General features: G+C 44.3%; 2 protein-coding genes across 3 annotated transcripts; one reads left to right on the top strand and one right to left on the bottom strand.

The window, feature by feature from the left end:
- The first annotated feature begins 2411 nt into the window (after positions 1–2411).
- Positions 2412–7223, top strand: cyp17a2 (cytochrome P450, family 17, subfamily A, polypeptide 2). Its single transcript, XM_076084985.1, has 9 exons — positions 2412–2925; positions 3496–3616; positions 3735–3873; positions 4485–4714; positions 4988–5074; positions 5195–5404; positions 5777–5946; positions 6063–6166; positions 6258–7223. The coding sequence occupies exons 1-9, from the start codon at positions 2675–2677 to the stop codon at positions 6521–6523; spliced, it is 1578 nt and encodes a 525-aa protein (XP_075941100.1). The 5' UTR covers positions 2412–2674; the 3' UTR covers positions 6524–7223.
- Positions 7224–7281: 58 nt separating this feature from the next.
- On the bottom strand, positions 7282–19474 carry LOC142943452 (uncharacterized). 2 transcript variants are annotated; one of them, XR_012952056.1, is made up of 6 exons: positions 19230–19474; positions 16404–16942; positions 15599–15760; positions 14875–15082; positions 8027–14364; positions 7282–7900 (listed from the first exon to the last, which is right to left on the bottom strand). XR_012952056.1 is itself a non-coding variant. In XM_076084978.1 (5 exons), the coding sequence occupies exons 2-5, from the start codon at positions 16546–16548 to the stop codon at positions 12054–12056; spliced, it is 2826 nt and encodes a 941-aa protein (XP_075941093.1). In that variant the 5' UTR covers positions 16549–16942; positions 19230–19474; the 3' UTR covers positions 7282–12053. The 2 variants fall into 2 exon arrangements, 1 of the variants encoding a protein (XP_075941093.1); XM_076084978.1 differs by having other exon boundaries at positions 7282–14364.
- Positions 19475–20224: the final 750 nt, after the last annotated feature.

The raw sequence follows: 20224 nt of genomic DNA, 5'->3' as shown, positions 1-20224 counted from the left end.
CGGTTAGTCCCGTTAGTGCAGAGAGATGCTTGGTGCTTCCTCGCGCTCTCCGGTTTTTATACCCTCCGTCTCCTAGGTAACTCCCGTTAACGGTCTCATTGGTCGGTGCCGTGCGCGAGGGATTCCCTCCCGCAGCGCCGCTTCGTAGCTGCCCAAACATGGGCCACTTCCGGTGGTGACGGCGGGTATCCCCGCACCATAAAAGGACAGGCGGGAGAGCACACGTAACGAGATTTCTTTTTTTTGGGTTTCCCTTCACTGCGGCAGCGGAGCGACACGAGAGAGATTATGCAACCGGAGGGTTCACGCGGGGCTGCAGCAGAGGAGGATGAGGAGGATGATGACGAGGCTTTGTTGTTATTGAGGAAGAAATAATAAAGAAAGAGGATCCCAGTTTCATCATCTGAAGGTTGTTTATGCATTAGTGTCTCTCCTCACCTGTTGGAGTTCAGGTTGGTGATGCTTTGGTTTCACATCCATACCATAATAACCATCACAACCATCATAACCATAACAATCATAATAACAGACAGCATAGTTTTACATGAGTGTCAGAGAACTATGGTGGCCTTCAGGTGACGTAGGACATGAAAGTGGACGAAGTTGTCGTGACGTCACTTGTTGATTTGTGGACGTTTTGAAGCTTTGAGTTCTGCGTTTTGGCCGTCGCCATCTTGGTTTCTTTTGCAGCCATTGAACAGGAAGTGACCATATTTGGACTGGTAGAAACCTGTCAATCAGCATGTAGCCCCACCCTAAAGCATCCCCTGCTTTATGGTCTGTTTGACTCTAAATGGACCATAATGTACTAAATGAACATCATGCTGTATTGAAGAAGACTTGAAACTAGAGATTGAGACCATAAACTCATGTTTACAATGTTTACTGAGGTAATAAATCAAGTGAGAAGTAGAGTCATTTTCTCATAGACTTCTATACAACCAGAGGAGTCCCCCCCCCCCCCTTGGTAACATGGCGACGGCAGGAAAAAAAAATGACGACGGCCAGAAAACCAAGATGGTGACGGCCAAGAAAAGAACCAAGATGGCGATGGCCGTAAATCCAGATGGTGACGGCTAAAAAACCAAGATGGCGACGGCCAAAAGAACCAAGATGGCATGGCCGAAAATCCAGTTGGCGAAGGCCAAAAACCAAGACTCTAACTCGGGGCTTTACAACGTCGGTAACAAACCAGTGGGCGACGTCACGAACGTGTTCAGGTGATTAAACTTCAATGAAAGCGCTGAACACCGGCCCTTTAAATCATATAAAAATTAGCATTTTATTTTGGCACAGTGAGAGAGGACGAAGAAGAAACCGTCAGAAAGGAATCAACAACAAATCAAATCTATTTGATGATGAGCAGAAACCTGTTTTTAACATCTCAGTCGTCATCACAGATTATTTATAACCAGAGGACCTTCTGATGAGAGACAGAGGGGTCCGTCTCTGTCTCACTGACCGTCTGTCCTCGTCTGGAGACCGCCACCTATCACGTGACACACATGTGACACTCATGCTGTCGCCATGGAGACGGGAGCAGATTCAGGGCGTTATGTAAAAGATGAAGTCAAGAAATAGAAGCTCAGCAGCAAGCTCGTCACTCGATTAAACAAATAAATAAGTAAAATAAATAAATGAATAAAAATAATTTAGTAAATTAAAATAATTTGGTAAAATAAAATAAATAAATACAATAATTCAGTAAAATAAATACGATAATTTAATAAAATAAAAAAATGTAGTAAAATAAAATAATAGAACATTAAAGCGACAACATCACATAAAGAATAGTAAATAATATATATATATATATATCCTGGTATTTGTGACACACTGACAGTCACTTCCAGAGCAGCATCTAGTGGCCAAGAGAGGAACTGCAGCTTCAAGCTTCCACCGCTCTACGACTGTTTATAACATCCTCGTGAAGTCTCCAACGTTTGTGTTTGCACCCAACAAATAACCATGTGACCAATCGGACAACGACGAAGACGAAGATGAAGAAGAAGAGGATGAAGAGACCCTCACTCACTCTCTCTCTCTCTCATGAACAGACTGTTAGAAGAGGAGGATGGAAGGATGTGCGGGGGCGAGGGAGGAGAGACTGTTGCCATGGCGCTGTGCCACCTCCTGGTACAAAGAACACACACACACACACACACACAAGATATCCTCTATTTTCTATTCAACACATTATTCTTTCCTGTTAAAATCCTGGCGCCTACATTACCCACAATGCAGCTCTCCCCCTGCAGAGGGCAGTGAAGTGAACAAAACAAGCTGATGTTAAAATGCAATGATGGAAAGTAACTAAGTACATTTACTCAAGTGTTGTACTTCAGAGCAGTTATGAGGTGGTACTTACTTTATACTTCTTCCTTTTTCTTCTTCTTCTCCTTCAGTTAAACTACAGACTGATTTTAAACTTAAGGACGTTCTAAACATGCTGACGTCGTCTCTCTCTCCTCTGACCTGCAGCCTGATAACACCAAGGTCTGTGGACCAGGATAAACACACACACACACACACACACACACACACACACACACACACACACACACACACACACATGACCTCTGACCTCTCCAAGGTTTCTCCATGGTGAGATAAAGATTAAAACCAGGACTCCTCAGTCTCCCTCTTCATTCTCCTCCATTTCATCATCACAGCCATGTTCGCTCATCTCCTCTCCTTTCTTCCTCCCTTTATCTCCCCTCTCTCCCTCCCTCCCTCCTTCCTCCTCCTCGTCTTCTTCATCGTTGCCGTGGTGGTCTTCTTCCTGAACCGAACCGGACCTCCGTCCTCTGGACCTCCGTCCCGGTGCTCCGTCCCGTGCCTGCCGAGGCTCCCCGTCCTGGGCAGCCTCCCCTGGTTGGGGGGAGGCCTCCCCCCTCACCTCCTCTTCACCCAGCTGGGCCGCAGGTAAGACCACCGAGTCCTGAACCTGAACCTGAACCAGAACCAGAACCTGAACCAGAACCCTCCTCCAGGGTTTGTGGTCCTGGAAGCTTCCTGCAGACGACGACCATGTTTTTAGTAGAACATGTTCAGTGTTTTTTAACGTTTAATAACGTTTGGAAAGACTCATTAAACTATTAACTAGTAAGACTAGTTAATATTGTTCAATAATAATTGGAAGAAGTTATTGATGTTAACTAGTTAATATTCTTTATTGTTGAGTGGAAGAAATCATTAGTTTACTAGTTTATATTGTTAAGAAGAAGGACTTTAAAGGAAGGACTTTAAAAGGACTCGTTAATGTCTGGAAAGACTAGTTAATGTTTAGAAGGACTCGTTAATCTTTGGAAGGACTCGTTAATGTTTAGAAGGATTCGTTAATCTTTGGAAGGACTCGTTAATATTTAAAAGTACTCGTTAATCTTTGAAAGGACTCGTTAATATTTGCAAGGACTCGTTAATGTTTAAAAGGACTTGTTAATCTTTGGAAGGACTCGTTAATCTTTGGAAGGACTCGTTAATCTTTTGTTCCAGGTACGGGTCTCTGTTCGCTCTCTACCTGGGTCCTCACTACACTTTGGTGATAAACAACCATCAACACGCCAGAGAGGTTCTACAGCAGAGAGGGAGAGACTTCGCTGGACGTCCGAGCATGGTGAGACATGCAGAGAGAGCGAGAGAGTAAAGTTCTACTACATGATACTATTTAAAAACATGTCATCATTTATCTTCATCTCTATCTCTTCCTCTTCTGTCCATCCTTTCTTCTGCAGGTGACCACCGACCTGTTGACCCGAGGAGGTAAAGACATCGCGTTTTCAGACTACACTCCTCTCTGGAAGTTACACCGCCGCATCGTCCACAACTCCTTCACTCTGTTTGGAGAAGGAAGCAGCCGACTGCAGGACATCGGTACTCCACCCCGTTAATGTTTGGAAGGACTCGTTAATGTTTGAAAGACTGGTTAATGTTTGGAAGGATTCGTTAATGTTTGAAAGACTGGTTAATGTTTGAAAGGACTCGTTAATATTTGGAAGGACTCGTTAATGTTTGGAAGGACTCGTTAATGTTTGAAAGACTGGTTAATGTTTGAAAGGACTCGTTAATATCTGGAAGGACTCGCTAATGTCTGGAAGAACTCGTTAATGTCTGGAAGAACTCGTTAATATTTGGAAAGACTCGTTAATATTTGAAAGGACTCGTTAATATTTGGAAAGACTCGTTAATATTTGAAAGGACTCGTTATTATTTGGAAAGACTCGTTAATGTTTGAAAGAACTCGTTAATGTTTGGAAGGACTCGTTAATGTTTGGAAGGACTCGTTAATGTTTGGAAGGACTCGTTAATGTATGCATTGGTGTATAAAAATGAACATAGCAAGAGAAAATAAAAACAGTAGTATGGACCAGAAAAAGGTACAATTTCAATATGAAAGAAATACTTAAACAACATGAACTATGTATCTGTTTTAAATGAAGCAGCCGTCCAGTATTTGATCATATTTAATACAAATGTCTCTCTAGTTCTGTCCTCAGTGGACAGTCTGTGTGCCGAGCTGTTGTCCGGCGGGCGGCGCGGCTTCGACCCATCTGCCGCGGTGACCCGGGCTGTCACCAACGTCGTGTGCACGCTGGTGTTCAGCGCCACCTATCGCCACGGTGATGCCGAGCTGCAGGAAGTGATGCGATACAATGACGGCATCGTGCAGACGATTGCCCGAGGAGGACTGGTGGACATTTACCCCTGGATGAAGGTGCGTTCACCTGAACCCAACGGCAACCACAACGTCTTAGATTCCTAAATGTTCCCGTTTCCTCCAGATTCTGCATTCATGTGCTGATTAAAGAGATTAATATGAACATTAATCTAAAATGTTCAGGATTTTATACAATGTCTTCTCTCTTCAATGTCTTCACTCTTCAATGTCCTCACTTTCTAAAATGTCCTCACTCTCGATGTCTATAACTCATTTGGTCCTAATAAGGACAGAAGTACAGACACATACAGTCTGTCCTTGTTCCTTCAGGTCTTTCCCAACAAGTGTCTCAATAAACTGAAGGACTGTATCATCGTCAGAGACCGACTGCTGTCACGAAAACTGGAGGAGCACAAGGTAACGTCCCTCGTCCTTCATCCCTCGTCCCTCCAGACCGAGCAGCTCTACTCTATCAATAAATGTAGATGTGTGTTTACCAGTAAGAAACTCCGCCCCTCTTCTGTGGTCTGAATCCAGGCCTCACTGAGTGACGGTGACCCCCGTGACCTTCTGGATGCCTTGCTCAAGGGTAAGACAGACGGCGGTGTGAAGTCCTCGGGGTCTGAGGATGAGACGATCACAGACGACCACGTCCTCATGACGGCAGCCGAGGCGTTCGGAGCCGGAGTGGAGACCACGTCCACCACGCTGCTGTGGATCCTGGTCTACCTGCTGCACCACCCAGAGGTACTACTGCTAATTCTACTACTGCTAATACTACTACTGCTAATACTACTACTACTACTACAACTGTTATATACTGAGCATGATGACACGACTACTAGTTGTGGTAGTATTGTGGTATTAGTATCTTTACTATCTTTACTGAAACAGAGTATTTGTACTGTGTGATATTAGTAATTTTTACTGTAACAGAGTATTTGTAAAGTGTGATATTAGTATATTTACTGTAGCAGAGTGTTTCACAGTGTTGTTGTACTTTCACTTCATTAAAGGATCTGAATACTTCCTCCATCACTGTCGATGCCCGTCCGTGTTGTTGATAATAAACAATCATAATAAACAATCATCGTGGCTGTTATGCCCCGCCCCCTCCAGGTGCAGGAGCGTGTGCAGAAGGAGCTGGACGAGCAGGTGGGCAGCGAGCGGGCGGTGTGCACATCGGACCGCGGCCGGCTGCCGTACCTGGACTGCGTCATCAACGAGGGCATGAGGATCCGCCCGGTGAGCCCGGTCCTGATCCCCCACACCGCCATGACCGACAGCAGGTACTTCAGATACTTCAGGGTATTTTATTGGGGATAAGAAGTGAATATCTGGGTTTTGGACTATTTGTCATTTTATACACAAAACAAAGAGTTGTGACAATAAATGTCTGTCGTAGTATTGGAGGTCACTCTGTCCGTCGTGGGACTCGTGTTTTGGTCAACATGTGGTCGATCCACCACGACCCCCAACACTGGGACAGACCGGACCTGTTCAACCCAGGTAAACCACCACCAAAACCACCTCAGATATCTAACTCCAATAAACTGCACCTGAACACACCACAAACCACCGGTTTTCCCGCCTTCTCCAGATCGTTTCCTTGACGACCAGGGCCAAAGGTTCTCCCCTTCCTGCTTCCTGCCGTTCGGGGCGGGACCTCGGGTCTGCGTCGGCGAATCGCTGGCCAGGCTGGAGCTCTTCCTCTTCCTGTCCTCTCTGCTCCAGCGCATGAGCTTCACGCTGCCGGACGGGGCCCCCCCGCCCAACCTGCAGGGGCGGCTGGGCGTGGTCCTGCAGCCGTTACCTTATAAGGTCGTCGTCACTCCGAGGGCGGGGTGGGAGGGCGGGGCCAAGTGAAGAAAGAGGGAGGGGCAGATAGTCGTGAAAACCTAAACCTTTTATTGTCGCGCTCAAATAAAAAAAAATAACAATAAAATCCAAAATTCCGACTTTAAAATGATTTAAAAACATTTACACTGGTACTAAAATAATGTCACAAGTATAGAGAGCTGCAGGTATTATCCTAAAACCAGGAAATGACTCAGCATTTTTTCCACTTCCTGTTCCCTCGTCTGGCCGTTAAAGTGTATTACATCATACCTGCGGCGCTCTATTTGTTAAAATGGATTTCAAATGAGTTAAATTTTTCAGGAATTCCTTAAAGTAAAGGTAAAATACGTAGCTAAATTTGTCATGGAGTTAGCTTAATTTGTTTCATAAAATATTTTCCATTTAGAGTAAGAAGATGGATGATGTAAAGAGCTAATTAGCATCGCTAACGTCTGCGGCTAACATGACTCATTGTAAATCTCTAAAAACAGTAAAGAAGCTAACGCTAGGCTAGCTCGTGGCTGCGCTGTTTCAACTTCACCCTTTTGTAGCTTCATGCTAACGCTATGCTAACTAATTCTAAGACACGCAGTGGAATATAATCAAGTTTAAAATCGAGTTTAAACTGAGCTTTAAACGTCATTTAAAACAAGAAGTAAATATGTAGTGTGACTTCACGTGATTTTTTTGTAACCCAAATGTTTTTTAATCAATAAATATCGATTGATCTCCAGTGTGGTGACAGTGTTTTCATTATAAGTGGATGAAAGGAGACAGTCAGGTGGTAGATTTGACAGTTTTTATTCAGTATATCGTCACACACTTTTAGAACAGGCTGGTTTAGTTAGGTCACACACACATCCACACACATCCACACACACACACACACACACACACACACACACACACACACACACACACACACACACACACTATTAATTTAGTATTACTTTAGCGTCGTTATTATCGTAACATTAAGGGATTTTAAAGTCTCTTCTCGGCTTTCTTCCGCTCCTCCGACAGAAACCTCATGCAAACAGGAAGGACAGCAGAGAAGAGATGACGAGATAAAAACGCTCTTTAGACTAAAAATAGAAGGAGCACATGGACGTTTCTAGTAAATTAAATAGTTTTGTCAAACACCACGGGTGAAGCTGCTTCCAATCTCCTCATGGGACAAGTGAAAGAGCCCAAAACGGTTAAATAAGAACAGTTAATGAGGCCAAGATCCAAGAGTTGTCTAAAACCTTGACTGGGTTCACATGTCAATCCGGTCCTTTTCTCTGATCTCAAGGTTTAAGGTGGAGAACTTTGTCTCGTGTTGGGTTTCAGAGTTAAAAATGGCCATTTTACCCTCAAAGGAACCAGCTCCGCCCCTTACCTACATTTATGGGTCGGTTGGACCTAGTCTGTTGTTCCAGTCTGGGTCGGTTGTACTGAATCTGTTTCAGTCTGGGTCGGTTGGACCTGGTCTTCTGTTCCAGTCTGGGTCGGTTGTACTGAATCTGTTTCAGTCTGGGTCGGTTGGACCTAGTCTGTTGTTCCAGTCTGGGTCGGTTGGTAGTAGTATTCTAGTTTGGGTCGGTTGGACCTCGTCCGTTGTTCCATTCTGGGTCGGTTGGTAGTAGTATTCTAGTTTGGGTCGGTTGGACCTAGTCCGTTGTTCCAGTCTGGGTCGGTTGGTAGTAGTATTCTAGTCTGGGTAGGTTGGACCTGGTCATCTGATCCAGTCTAGGTCAGTTGGACCAGGTCTGTACCAGTCTGGGTAAGTTAGACTGGGTCTGTTCAAGTCTGAAGCGATTGGACAGGGGCTATTCAAATCTAGGTTGTTTGGACTTGATTTGTTCAGTCTTTTTGGGTTTAAGCTAGATGTCCCAAGCTTTAGTAGAGGTTGATCAACTTCTTAGTTAAAACCAAATCTGACCTGTGAATGTGAACCCAGTCAGTGTGAAACTCTTCTAGCGGGGAGGACTCATTTTTGAAGGTTTTCGTCCACCGACGCGATTTTAAAAAACAGCCCAACAGAAAAAGAGATAAAGACGGCGTTTCCAAACATTAGGCCGGCCCTGACATCAGCCTCGTGTACGAGGGGGGGGGGGATCGGCCATCATCAGTTGGCTGAAGACTGAAGCCGAGGCTGATCTCAGAGCTGCAGAGCCTCTTTGGGAACCTGAGCTACGACCGGGACAGATTTGAGACAACAGTCACTCTGGTTGAAAGTCCACACCAGCTCCATCTAACGCTAAGTAGTAACAGTTGTCAAGTAGAAATGGCACTCAGTAACCATGGAGATATATAACCTTATTAGTTCAGGTAAACAAAAACAAAAAGAAAGAACACCATCAACCACAACATCAACGGCTCAGTATCACCCTTGAGCATTCTCGAGGAAGTCCTTCAGAGTCTCTACGAACTCCTTTCGATCGGAGACGAATACCACAAGACGACACTCGGAGAATCTGCTTGAAGTCCACATCCGCTCAAAGGCAGATTCCTACATCTGTGAATTTAGCCACAAAAGCTTTTTGTTTTAAAAAACAAGAGACTGGATCATTTACCATCCATCCACGTATGAATCCAATCTTGTGCGCGTTGGGTTTTTTCCAAACCGACGACCGAGACGTCAGGATTTAAACATCCAGCTGCCGCCATTGTAGACGGTAACGGCAAGATTTGTCCCTCATGGGCATCCGTATGGGTAGCTCAGTCCATAATGGGCTTGTAAAGTCTTCATCGTAGAGAAGCTCGGACCAGGTTATTGAAGACCGAGACCTTCGTCTCACCCGAAGCTACATCGGGAACACTTCCCTCTTTACTCTCTAAAACAAACATTCTGACGAGTTCCAGTTCAATCTGGTGTCGGTCGGACGTTAACTGTCTGGTGTCTTCTTTCCAGGTCGCTCTAACGTCTAGTTCAGGAACAACACGTTATTTGTGAAACTTTCTAACGCGGCTTACGGAAAGAAAAACAAAACAAAGTGCACTTTGTGGCAGCAGGTTTAAGAAAATGTGACAGAAAAAGCTCCAACTAACGTCGATGCAATGTTAATTTTGGCAGCTTTTTAATGTTCATCATTACTTTTAGTCCAAAAATATTGTCAGCTATTTTTTTAATCTTTGTCTTAGTCTTGTGTTGTTGTAAATTGTTTGATTGCATGTTTACTTTTATTGTGAAGAGCATGAAAGCGGAAGTGATTTTACTGTGAAGAGACAGGAAGTAGCATGATACGTGCTTCTTCACGACAACAATGATGATGATAAGAAAAAACATAGATGTCGGGTGCAAGAGTGCGCTCTGTTTACTGTAACAGTTGTTATACTGCAGTTTCAGACAGTAAAAGTGTTCCGTACAAAACCAGACATGTCTTGGTCGTCATTAGAAGCTCCACTTCACAACATGTGTCAAATGTCCTTTTTCATCAGATTATACTTTATATTCAATTGTTTCAGCCTTTACAATCATTACACTGCTGCTGTTGGGCTAAAAATGTCACATCTGCAAGTTGTTGACAAAGAAAACTTCTAATTTGTCCAGAAGGGTTTTTAGAAAGATCTTCATCCGCCAAAGGTGCGTAAAAAAAGCGAGTGTGTTATATTTTGAATTAAAACAAGTTTTTTTACTCAACAATGACAAAACATTGCTTTTCTATCAACGCTTCTGATTAATAATATTGCTCTTCACTCATTTCAGACTCTAAGGTGATTGGAAAAAAACACTATAATTGACTAAATATACTCTACCTTTACGTTTGTCTAAGAATAAATCCTAAATGCATTTGAAGGCCCTAAAAAAGTTCGACTTGTTTGGTGAATAGTTGTAGGACGATGTGAACTTAATCCATTCAAAATTGAGGGTTCTGAACGATGTGTCTATGAACGCAGAGATGCACGAAGCAAAGAAAGGGAATATTTCAGAGTTTAGACTGAGCGTCGTTGTGTCTGACCTCAAAATTCAGAGAAAGAGACAAAGACGGGCAACGATGACGTGTTCCCGTCTGTTGATTGGTGCTTTGTTGTCGCTCTAAAAGTGCCCATTGTTTATTCTTATTTATGCAAAAAGCTTTTTCTCTTCCCCGAAAAGGCTGACGCACAGAAAACCAAACCCTGAAACCTTCCGCGTAGGATCGAGTCCCTTCTTATAAAGCTACCCACCGAACATCTTCATCAGATAGTCCCCTCTAACGAGTGAATCAGTCTTGTCCCTTCTGTCAGTCAGACTGAATCATCCTCCCACATCAAGTCACTCTTTGTTCCCGGCACGGTTCCAAAAGCCTCCGTCATCACCCTCAAGACGAGCTAAATGTTCAACTATTTAAAGGTAAGGTCTGTTACTTGGCGGTGGCAGACAGACGCAAGAAAGAAAAACATCATTTGTGTCAAAGCACCCGATGGTGACGGACGTGACGGGAAAGACTCCCATGATGACGTCATTGGACAACTCAACACTGTTTTATAATTGGACAAACAGGATTACATCCAATAAATTAGCCTTTAATTCCCTTTAACAATGTTTTTTTAGTTGATGTGAAGCATCAATATTTTTTCTTTCTGGTACTTTATAAAGTGCAAAGTTGGATTTCTGGAGTTTCCCGGTTACAACTACGACTTTGACGTAGATCTGAGCTCCAACTCACACGTGACCTGAACGCCACATTAGCTTAGTGGATATCTAGCTGCGTCTGTATCTCGTCTTATCGGAAGTGAGGAGTGAAAATTTTCTGATTGGGAGCTAATCACGTCCACTAAGAAAAGGGCAGCTTGTTAGCTAGCTAGCCATAGCCACCACAAAGTAGCCAGTGCAAGCTAGCATTTCAATGTTATCATTCAAATCTATCCCGTGGCTAAACTATAGCTTATAAGTCCTGGTTTAAAGTTATTTAACATACCTTGATTTCACAAATGATTTAGTGATAACGGGTCAAGAAAAGTAGCAATGTGCTTGCGAAAGACGTCTAGCTGGTAAATATGGATGTAAACAATGCAGGTTGAAAGAAGAACTCAAAATATTTGTATTATTCAAAGTTAGGGGACAGATTTAAACAATAATGGTCAAAATTGAAGCTGAGTAGGGGCCCCTGGTTTTACTTTCTAGTATGGGTCAACCTCCCGAAACACTGGATCCCACATTTCCCACAATGCACCTCAAATAAGAGCTTTCCTGTCTGGCAAACAACTCTCCAAAGTTACAAAATAGCGGCTTGCTGTCCTAACTTTTTTTTTGGACATTTCCCAAATGGTTGACAGCCGTTCTGTAGTGCAGTATTTACCTCTCCATGCAGATACTTCCCAACCACATCTGAGTACCTCACAGTTGTAACGAGCTAACGCTTCCATGTTGAATCTCTTCCTAACGTCCGACACTTCACGCCGTGTCTGACAAACGGATGTTGAAGATGCTACATTCAGTAATGTGACTCCACTATTGCAATCTTCTCCGTTCAAAACCTCCCCGGGTTACAGAAAAAAAAAACTCGGATCGACCCCCTGTCATTAACTTCCTGTTCATCCCGTGTCTGGGATGACGAGTGGTTTGATTCCGCCCCCGGTCTTCCGCCAATCACACAGTCTCCATGACAATGACGACTTTGCCGCCGTCCTCGGGCGTTGGCGTCGTGGTGGAGGTGGAGTTACACGGTCTGAGTCCTTCCCCCGTGGTGGTCTGACCTCTGGCGGGGCAGTCCACGCTGTCATGGAGATCAGTGTCTCCACCTCCTTTGTTATCCCCACCTCCTCCTCTCTTGCCATCCTCCTTCCTTTCCTCCTCTTCCTCCTCCTCTTCCTCCTCCTCCTCCTCTTCCACCCGACACCGGCACACCTCTATGCCAGAGTCGCCGGTAAGGCGCCGGTGTCTATACTGGCTCTCGTCGGCTCCCATGTCCTCATCTTCGTCGTCGTCATTGCCCTCCTCCGGTTCCTCCTCCCCGTCCTCCCAGCTGGGAGGTCCTGGTTCAAAGACATCCACGCAAGGGGAGAAGAGAGTCTGTTTCGGAGGGGACTGGGTGGCTCGAGGCGAGGGGGAGAGGGAGGAAGCGTGGCCGGAGGAAGATCCACCTTTGTTGGGCTGGTGCAGAGCAGTGAGGGGGTCAAGGAGTAACGCTGGGGCTGGAAGGGAAGGGGGTGAGGATGCAAGGGGAGACTGAGAAGATTCAAACTCTATGGTTATGGATGGGCAGGAGGAAAAGGAAGAAGAGGATGCGGGTGTCATGAAAGTGAGCACTGGGGTAGGAGCAGACAGTGGACCTGATCTACAACCAACGCTAGAGCACGATGCAGATCCAGAACCAGAACTTAAACCAGCCTGGACATTTGATGCTGATGGACTGATAAGGTCTGAGTCTGACCATTGAGACAGGACCACAGAAGGACCTGAACCAGCTGGTACTGCAGCTGGATCTAGACAAGATACAATAACAGCAACAGACTCTGGGTGGTAGAGTAAGCCTGACATTGGGCTTGGAGGAACCAGTGCTACATCTGACCCAGGTGACAGTTCTGGAAACTGGCCATGGGCTAATGTAGGTGCATTTGTAGCAAGGGTAAGGTCTGAATGTGCAGGTTTTAGAATGTGGTTTGTTTCACAGTCGGATACTATGGTGATTTTAGGTTGTAGGTTTGGCACTAGGGTAAGGTTGGACGGTACTGGGTCTGGAACTTGGGTAAGGTTTATAAGTATTGGGTCCATAACAGAGCTAGAATTTGTGGGTACTGGTTCTGGAGCTTGGGTAACGTTTTTAGGTACTAGGACTGGAATTTGGGTAATGCTTGATGGTACTGGTTCTGGAACTTGGATAAGGTTTGAAAGTACTGGTTCTGAAACATGGGTAAAGTTTGTAGGTACTGGTTCTGAAACTTGGGTAAGTTTTGAAGGTACTAGGGCTGGAACTGGGGTACGATTTGAAGGTACTGGGGCTGGAACTTGGGTAAAGTTTGTAGGTACAAGGGCTGGAACTTGGGTACGACTTGAAGGTACTGGTTCTGTAACTTGGATAAGGTTTGAAAGTACTGGTTCTGGAACGTGGGTAAAGTTAGTAGGTACTGGGACTGGAGCTTGGGTAAGTTTTGAAGGTACTAGGGATGGAACTTGGGTAAGGTTTAAAGGTGCCGGAATTGGCACAAGACTAGGATTTGGGTCTGGGATTGAGCATGTTATCAAGGCCAAAGTCCTTCCAACATCTGGGGTTGGAACTGAGTTTGGACTACTTGGAACATTGGCTGTATCAAACGTTCTTGTTAGATCGAGGGTTTTGAGGGTTTGGGTGGCTGTAGGGCTGTCAGAAGTGCTAGCTGTTGGGGTGGAGGGTCCGGACATTAAGGTGATTTTTGGGGCAGGGGTAGTTTCGGGGCCCTCGGCTGGACCCTCAATGTTTATTGTTTGGATTGAGGGGAGTAATAAGTCAACAACACTTGGACTACGGACTGTAACTGGGCTAACGGTGCTGACTATTGGGGTACACAGTGTTAGGTTGCGCTGTTGCTTTATGGGAGATGTAGTTACAACGGGAAGAGCCACCTCTGAATCAGGAGACAGCAGCGGCTGCGGGGAGGCCAACCCGGTAACAACCACAACAGTAACAGCCCGGTTGGGAACCAATGAGTCCGTGGCATCGGTTTCCTGTGCTTCGGTGGCGTCTTCATCCCCGATGTCAATGGCCACCGCGGCAACCAACCTCTCAGAGACCAATCGGGTCTCGTTTACCTCCAAACAGGTCGCCGCGGCCGTGATGGTCTCCATGGTGATGTCAAAAGCAAGGGGTGCGGCCTCGCTGGGTGTGGTGGCGTGGCTCGTGTCGGTCTCGTACGTGACGGGGGCCGATAGGGAGGAGCTACACGGAGAGGAGGGGCAGCAGGAGTCACAGGAACAACTGGAGCTACAGGAGAGACACATTTAAGGAATTACAGTTGTTTTGGGTACAATAGTCGTAGCAGAAGTAGTAATAGTAGCAACACCAGTAGTCTCAGTATCACTGCCAGTAGTCAAATGAATAGTATTAGCAGAAGTAGAAGCAGTAGTAGTGGTAGTTGCAGTAGTGGTAGCCTCAGTAGTGCCAGTACCTCATTTTTTGTCTTACTAGTAGTATTTGTGCAGTTAACAGTACTGTCACTGGTAGTACTATCAATGGTGTTACTTTAAATTGGAACAAAAGGGGTTATCAGTGCTCACAACAGTAATACTTGTACCCAGAATTCCCAATAGTGTATTCCAAGCATTGTTACCAGCATTCCCAGTCATGTCATCAGTAGTTTCCTGAACTGCTGACGTTATGTCCAGAATATTCAGAGTACCACTGCTTCTTTCCCAGAGGTGCTACTAGTGGTGCTACTAGTAGCTTCAGTAGCATTGATACCAGTACTCCCAGTAGCGTCAGCGGCGCTGTTACCTGTTGTCGGAGCTGAGGGAGGAGGGACCGTCGCTGAGCGGCCGGTGCAGCAGCGGGTCGTGATGTTGCGTGAGCAGGTGGGGATCGGCGGTGCGGGGGGGCTGCGGGTACCGCGGGGTGGTGAACACGGAGCTGTACGGCGGGGGAGGGGTGGAGGGTTGAGCTGCCACCTCCTCGTAGGACGGCAGCTTCAGAGATGCCAGGAAACCTAAAATGACAGCAGAGGGGAGCGAGGTTAGAGCAAAGGAGTTTGGATGATACTTTGAAACCTGCAATTGTTCTTTTTGGCCACTTGGGGGCAGTGGAAACAAGTGGAACACAACATTGACATAACGTTTAAAGTGCTATTGTTAATACTTGATTCATTAGCCCTCTGAACCCCAAGACCCGCCGGCGGGAACGAAAAGCATGTTTTCTTTAAACCATCGCCAAAACTACACCATGTATTGTAGCTAGAAGCTGTAAAACCCGTCATTATTGTCCGATTTTCATCTTTCCGGCGGTCTTTGAACACATCATGTGTGACAAATGATTCAGTCAGAAAAAGCAGCCAAAACGAAGCCTAAATTGGTGATACCTCATCAAAAGCATTTTAATTTGACATGTTTTCATTTAAAATCTTGCCACAAATAAACCGTTTACTTTAAACAGATTCTGTAAAAAACATTCAATTTGAAAGAGACAGAGAGACAGACAGACAGTCAGTCAGACAGACAGGTCTTACTGAGGTCCAGCATGGAGGACGGGTATGAGTTGGCTCCATGATAAGCCAGCAGGCTGATCTCTCTCTGCCTCTGCTGCTGCTGAACCCTCAGTTTGGCTCGACGGTGTCGGTACGCACAGCAGCAGCTGAAGAGGATGAGGACGGTCCAGAGCAGCCAGAACCCTGAACACACCGTCATATCAGTACAGAGACCAGACTATGTGGATAAATATACAAACCGTGTGGTGAAAACAATAACATGCTGACGTATTTACACCTAGATGACGTTATTTTGAGTGTCGATGGAGCTGCTACATTGTTAGCATAGCCTAGCACTGATCAAACCATACTCCATTTAGAAAACAAGCATTTTAAAAGTTATTTGCTTGTCGTCTTGCGGAGAGAACTAACAAAACATGAATTCACACTTTTTACTAATCGGCATCATTATGTAGTTATTTCAGCATCATTTTTATCTGTTGTTTTGCAATAAAATCACAGCATAATGTTTGTTTTGGGTTCATACAGCTGTAGTAAACCAGCTAGAGCTCTTCTTGCAAACCACACATTGGCTGGTTTACTACACCAGTATGCATAAAAAAAAAACACTGTGATTTAATCGCCTTAATCAGATAAAAACGATGCCGAAATAACAACATAATGATGCCGATTTAGTAAAAAGTCTAAATTCATGCTTCGTCCGGTCTGTCCTCAAAACGACAAACAAACAACTCTTAAAATGCTCGATTTCTCAATGGAGTCTGGATCAATCCGTGCTAGGCTATATGCTAACGTTGTAGCTGGTAGTACAGGGCAACCAACTTACACCAGAGTTCGTAGTAGTAAGTGCAGCAGCCGGTCTCTCCGCAGCAGTGTCCCGTCTCACACAGGTAGCCTCCGTTAGCATTGGCCCCAGGGCAGTACCGCGGTCTCCCCAGCAGGGGCAGGCTGCCACCGGAGTGGTACTCCATCGCGCCCCCGCTCTGATCCGCAAAAACTAGCCCCGCGCCACCGCTCTCCACTAGCGGCTAACTAGCTGTTAGCTAGCAAAACACCAACAAAAAAAAACCTCAGATCGAAGCGCAGCTACATTTTCCTTTTAGGTCATTTATTCTCCAAAAGAAATTTATATTTTCTGAAGAGTGTGAAGTGGAATTGCTGTGCTAGCTGTTAGCCGCTAACGGCAAGTAGCTTCAAAATGAAGCTAATCTAGCAGGTGAAATACTTCTGATTTCACAGTGAAGCAGCAGCTAAAGTGGCAGTTTCAATGTTACTGCAACCAAATACAACGACTACTGCAGCTGTAGTAGTACAGTGGGGTGGGGGCGGAGCCAGACAGGGTGACGGCCAATAGGAGGTCCTGAACTGGAGAGAGAGAGAGAGAGAAGACAATAGTTTATTGATAGACAGGACGTCACACAGGCCTGTTTGATATTCATCAGTGAAGCAGCTCAAACCACAAAACCACACAATGATGCCTCTTCATACACACACACACACACACACACACACACACACACACACACACACACACACACACACACACACACACACACACACACACACACACACACACACACATGTTTGTATTGCTGTACTTCTGAGGACCGTCAGTCCCATAATGCATTGCCAGGCCCCTCACCTCAGAGAAGAGGGTCACATCCCTCCTTGTTTATTTTGTCAACTAGCAACTGTCTTTAAAACACAACAGGTAGTGTACAGAGTACCTGAGCAGGTAGAGAACAGAGTACCTGAACAGGTAGTGACCAGAGTACCTGAACAGGTAGAGAACAGAGTACATGAGCAAGTAGTGAACAGAGTACCTGAGCAAGTAGTGAACAGAGTACCTGAGCAGGTAGTGAACAGAGTACCTGAACAGGTAGTGTACAGAGTACCTGAGCAATTAGTGAACAGAGTACCTGAACAGGTAGTGTACAGAGTACCTGAGCAGGTAGTGAACAGAGTACCTGAGCAGGTAGTGGACAGAGTACCTGAACAGGTAGTGACCAGAGTACCTGAACAGGTAGTGAACAGAGTACCTGACCAGGTAGTGTACAGAGTACCTGAACAGGTAGTGAACAGAGTACCTGAGCAGGTAGTGACCAGAGTACCTGAACAGGTAGTGAACAGAGTACCTGAGCAGGTAGTGGACAGAGTACCTGAACAGGTAGTGAACAGAGTACCTGAGCAGGTAGTGTACAGAGTACCTGAACAGGTAGTGAACAGAGTACCTGAGCAGGTAGTGGACAGAGTACCTGAACAGGTAGTGAACAGAGTACCTGAGCAGGTAGTGTACAGAGTACCTGAACAGGTAGTGAACAGAGTACCTGAGCAGGTAGTGTACAGAGTACCTGAACAGGTAGTGAACAGAGTACCTGAGCAGGTAGTGGACAGAGTACCTGAACAGGTAGAGAACAGAGTACCTGAGCAGGTAGTGAACAGAGTACCTGATTAAAAGAGCTTCTGCAGACACATTTAAATATAAACCAATAATACTTAAATATGCTGTTTTGTAAAACGGGCCTACTTGTTCCCAGTTTATTATTTTAAGCCCTGTATGATATGACTATAATATTACAATAATATTATATTACTATAACGTCTGTGTAGTCCAGTAACTCATTAGCTGAAGATACTGCAGTACTTTTTCATATTACTTTAAATAAAATACCTGTTTTTCATCACAATGTCACAATGACGGAAATAAAATGAAACTAATGAAATCAAATATACTTCAATAACTCATAAATATCACACTCAACGCTCTGAGTTTGGCCCTCGTAGTGAAAATATTACTTGTAAAAATATGTTATGACACCAGAACTATTTCCGACAGAGTTATTAAATCAGATTTTAACAGTTTAACAACTTAAATTCTGCCCCATTCAATAAAAAACAACATAAAGCATCATCCTGACACTAATAAAAGTATTACATTCACATTTTTAACACAATAAAAGCACAAAAGATTCATACGTGCATCAAATAACTAAAAATAAGATATTAAATAAATAAGATTATTAAATACAGCTCATGCCAATCAAATCAATAAATATCACTGAGTGGACACAACAAAGATTAAATTATAATATTGTTTTCACAATATTAAAAATATTAAAAACACGACTGAAAAAGTAGACGAGCTGATTTCAAAACAAATCAAATATTGTATAAAGATTCAATCTTTAATATCAAACTAAATGTATTCATAAATTATAATTTAAATATATATTTATTCTCACAATATTTTTTAAAATCATTTATAAGACTAAAATAAAGGTCAGGGGCCCTTTAAGGCACGAGGCCACCAGATTAAAGAAGAATTAAACATGATAATTAGAAATATTAATAAAAAATATATATTATCTGACTCAAAAAATACAGAACAATCTGTAAAAAACACAAGAATTAAAAATGTAATTTACAGTAAAAATAGAAATGTGACCCCCCCCCCCCCCCCACACACACACACACACTATAACACAATAATAAGTAATACATAAAGGCCACAAGTGTAACTATCACAACAACATCCGCTCACTCTCAGTACTTAACATGTGTATTTATATATATGACTGTGTGTGCGTGAGTGTGTGCGTGTGTGTGTGTGTGTGTGTGTGTGGTGTAGCAACCCCCCCCCCCCCCTACCTACCTAACACCCCCGTACCGCTCCGTCCTCCTCGAGTCAGTCTGCGGGCCTCTCCTCACCCTTCGTCGGTGTGTCGGTCTTTGAGTGTGTCGGTGTGTCTCCGCTCGGTACCGCCGGGGCCTCCTGTCTGTCTCTCTCTCCTGTCTCTCTCTCTCTCTCTCTCTCTCTCTCTCTCTCTGTCTCGCGCTCCCTCCTCGGTGCGACCCTCCGCGAGCCCCGCCGCCATCAGCGCCAGCGGCACGTCAAGCCCGCGCGCCGCGAGACGACGCGCTTCCGCCCCTTCGCCTTGTGTGGATTTCAGAATAAAAGCCGCTGAAAGATGCCAGTTGTTCATTTTCCTTCATGTATATATAGACCAGTCCCCAGAAACATATCATATTACAGACTATAAATACACAAAGATATGACTTGATCCACTATCTGTTCTACACACTGAGCTGTATTACTCTTTGTTCATATACAAAATACAATAACATGCACAGTAGTTTTACAAGGTGTAGTACTAGTACTTTAACTGTAACTTAATGTTTTAACTGTGTGGTATTAGTACTTTTACTTCAAAAGAGTACTTTTACTGTACAGTATTACTGCAACTTAGTATTTGTACCCTGTGGAATTTATACTTTTACTGTACCAAAGTATTTTTACTTTGTGATATTAGCATTTTAATAGTATGGTATTAGTAATTTTACTGTAACAGAGTATTTCTACAGTGTGGTATTAGTACTTTTACTGTAACAGAGTATTTCTACAGTGTGGTATTAGTACTTTTACTGTAACAGACTATTTCTACAGTATGGTATTAGTACTTTTACTGTAACAGAGTATTTCTACAGTGTGGTAATAGTACTTTTACTGTAACAAAGTATTTCTACAGTGTGGTATTAGTACTTTTACTGTAACAGAGTATTTCTACAGTGTGGTAATAGTACTTTTACTGTTACAGAGTATTTCTACAGTGTGGTATTAGTACTTTTACTGTAACAGAGTATTTCTAC

Source organism: Anarhichas minor, unplaced genomic scaffold (assembly GCF_050575085.1).
Source record: "Anarhichas minor isolate MPS153535 unplaced genomic scaffold, ASM5057508v1 ptg000137l, whole genome shotgun sequence".
NCBI classification, from domain to species: Eukaryota; Metazoa; Chordata; class Actinopteri; order Perciformes; family Anarhichadidae; genus Anarhichas; species Anarhichas minor.
This window is presented reverse-complemented; position numbering and strand designations above follow the sequence as displayed.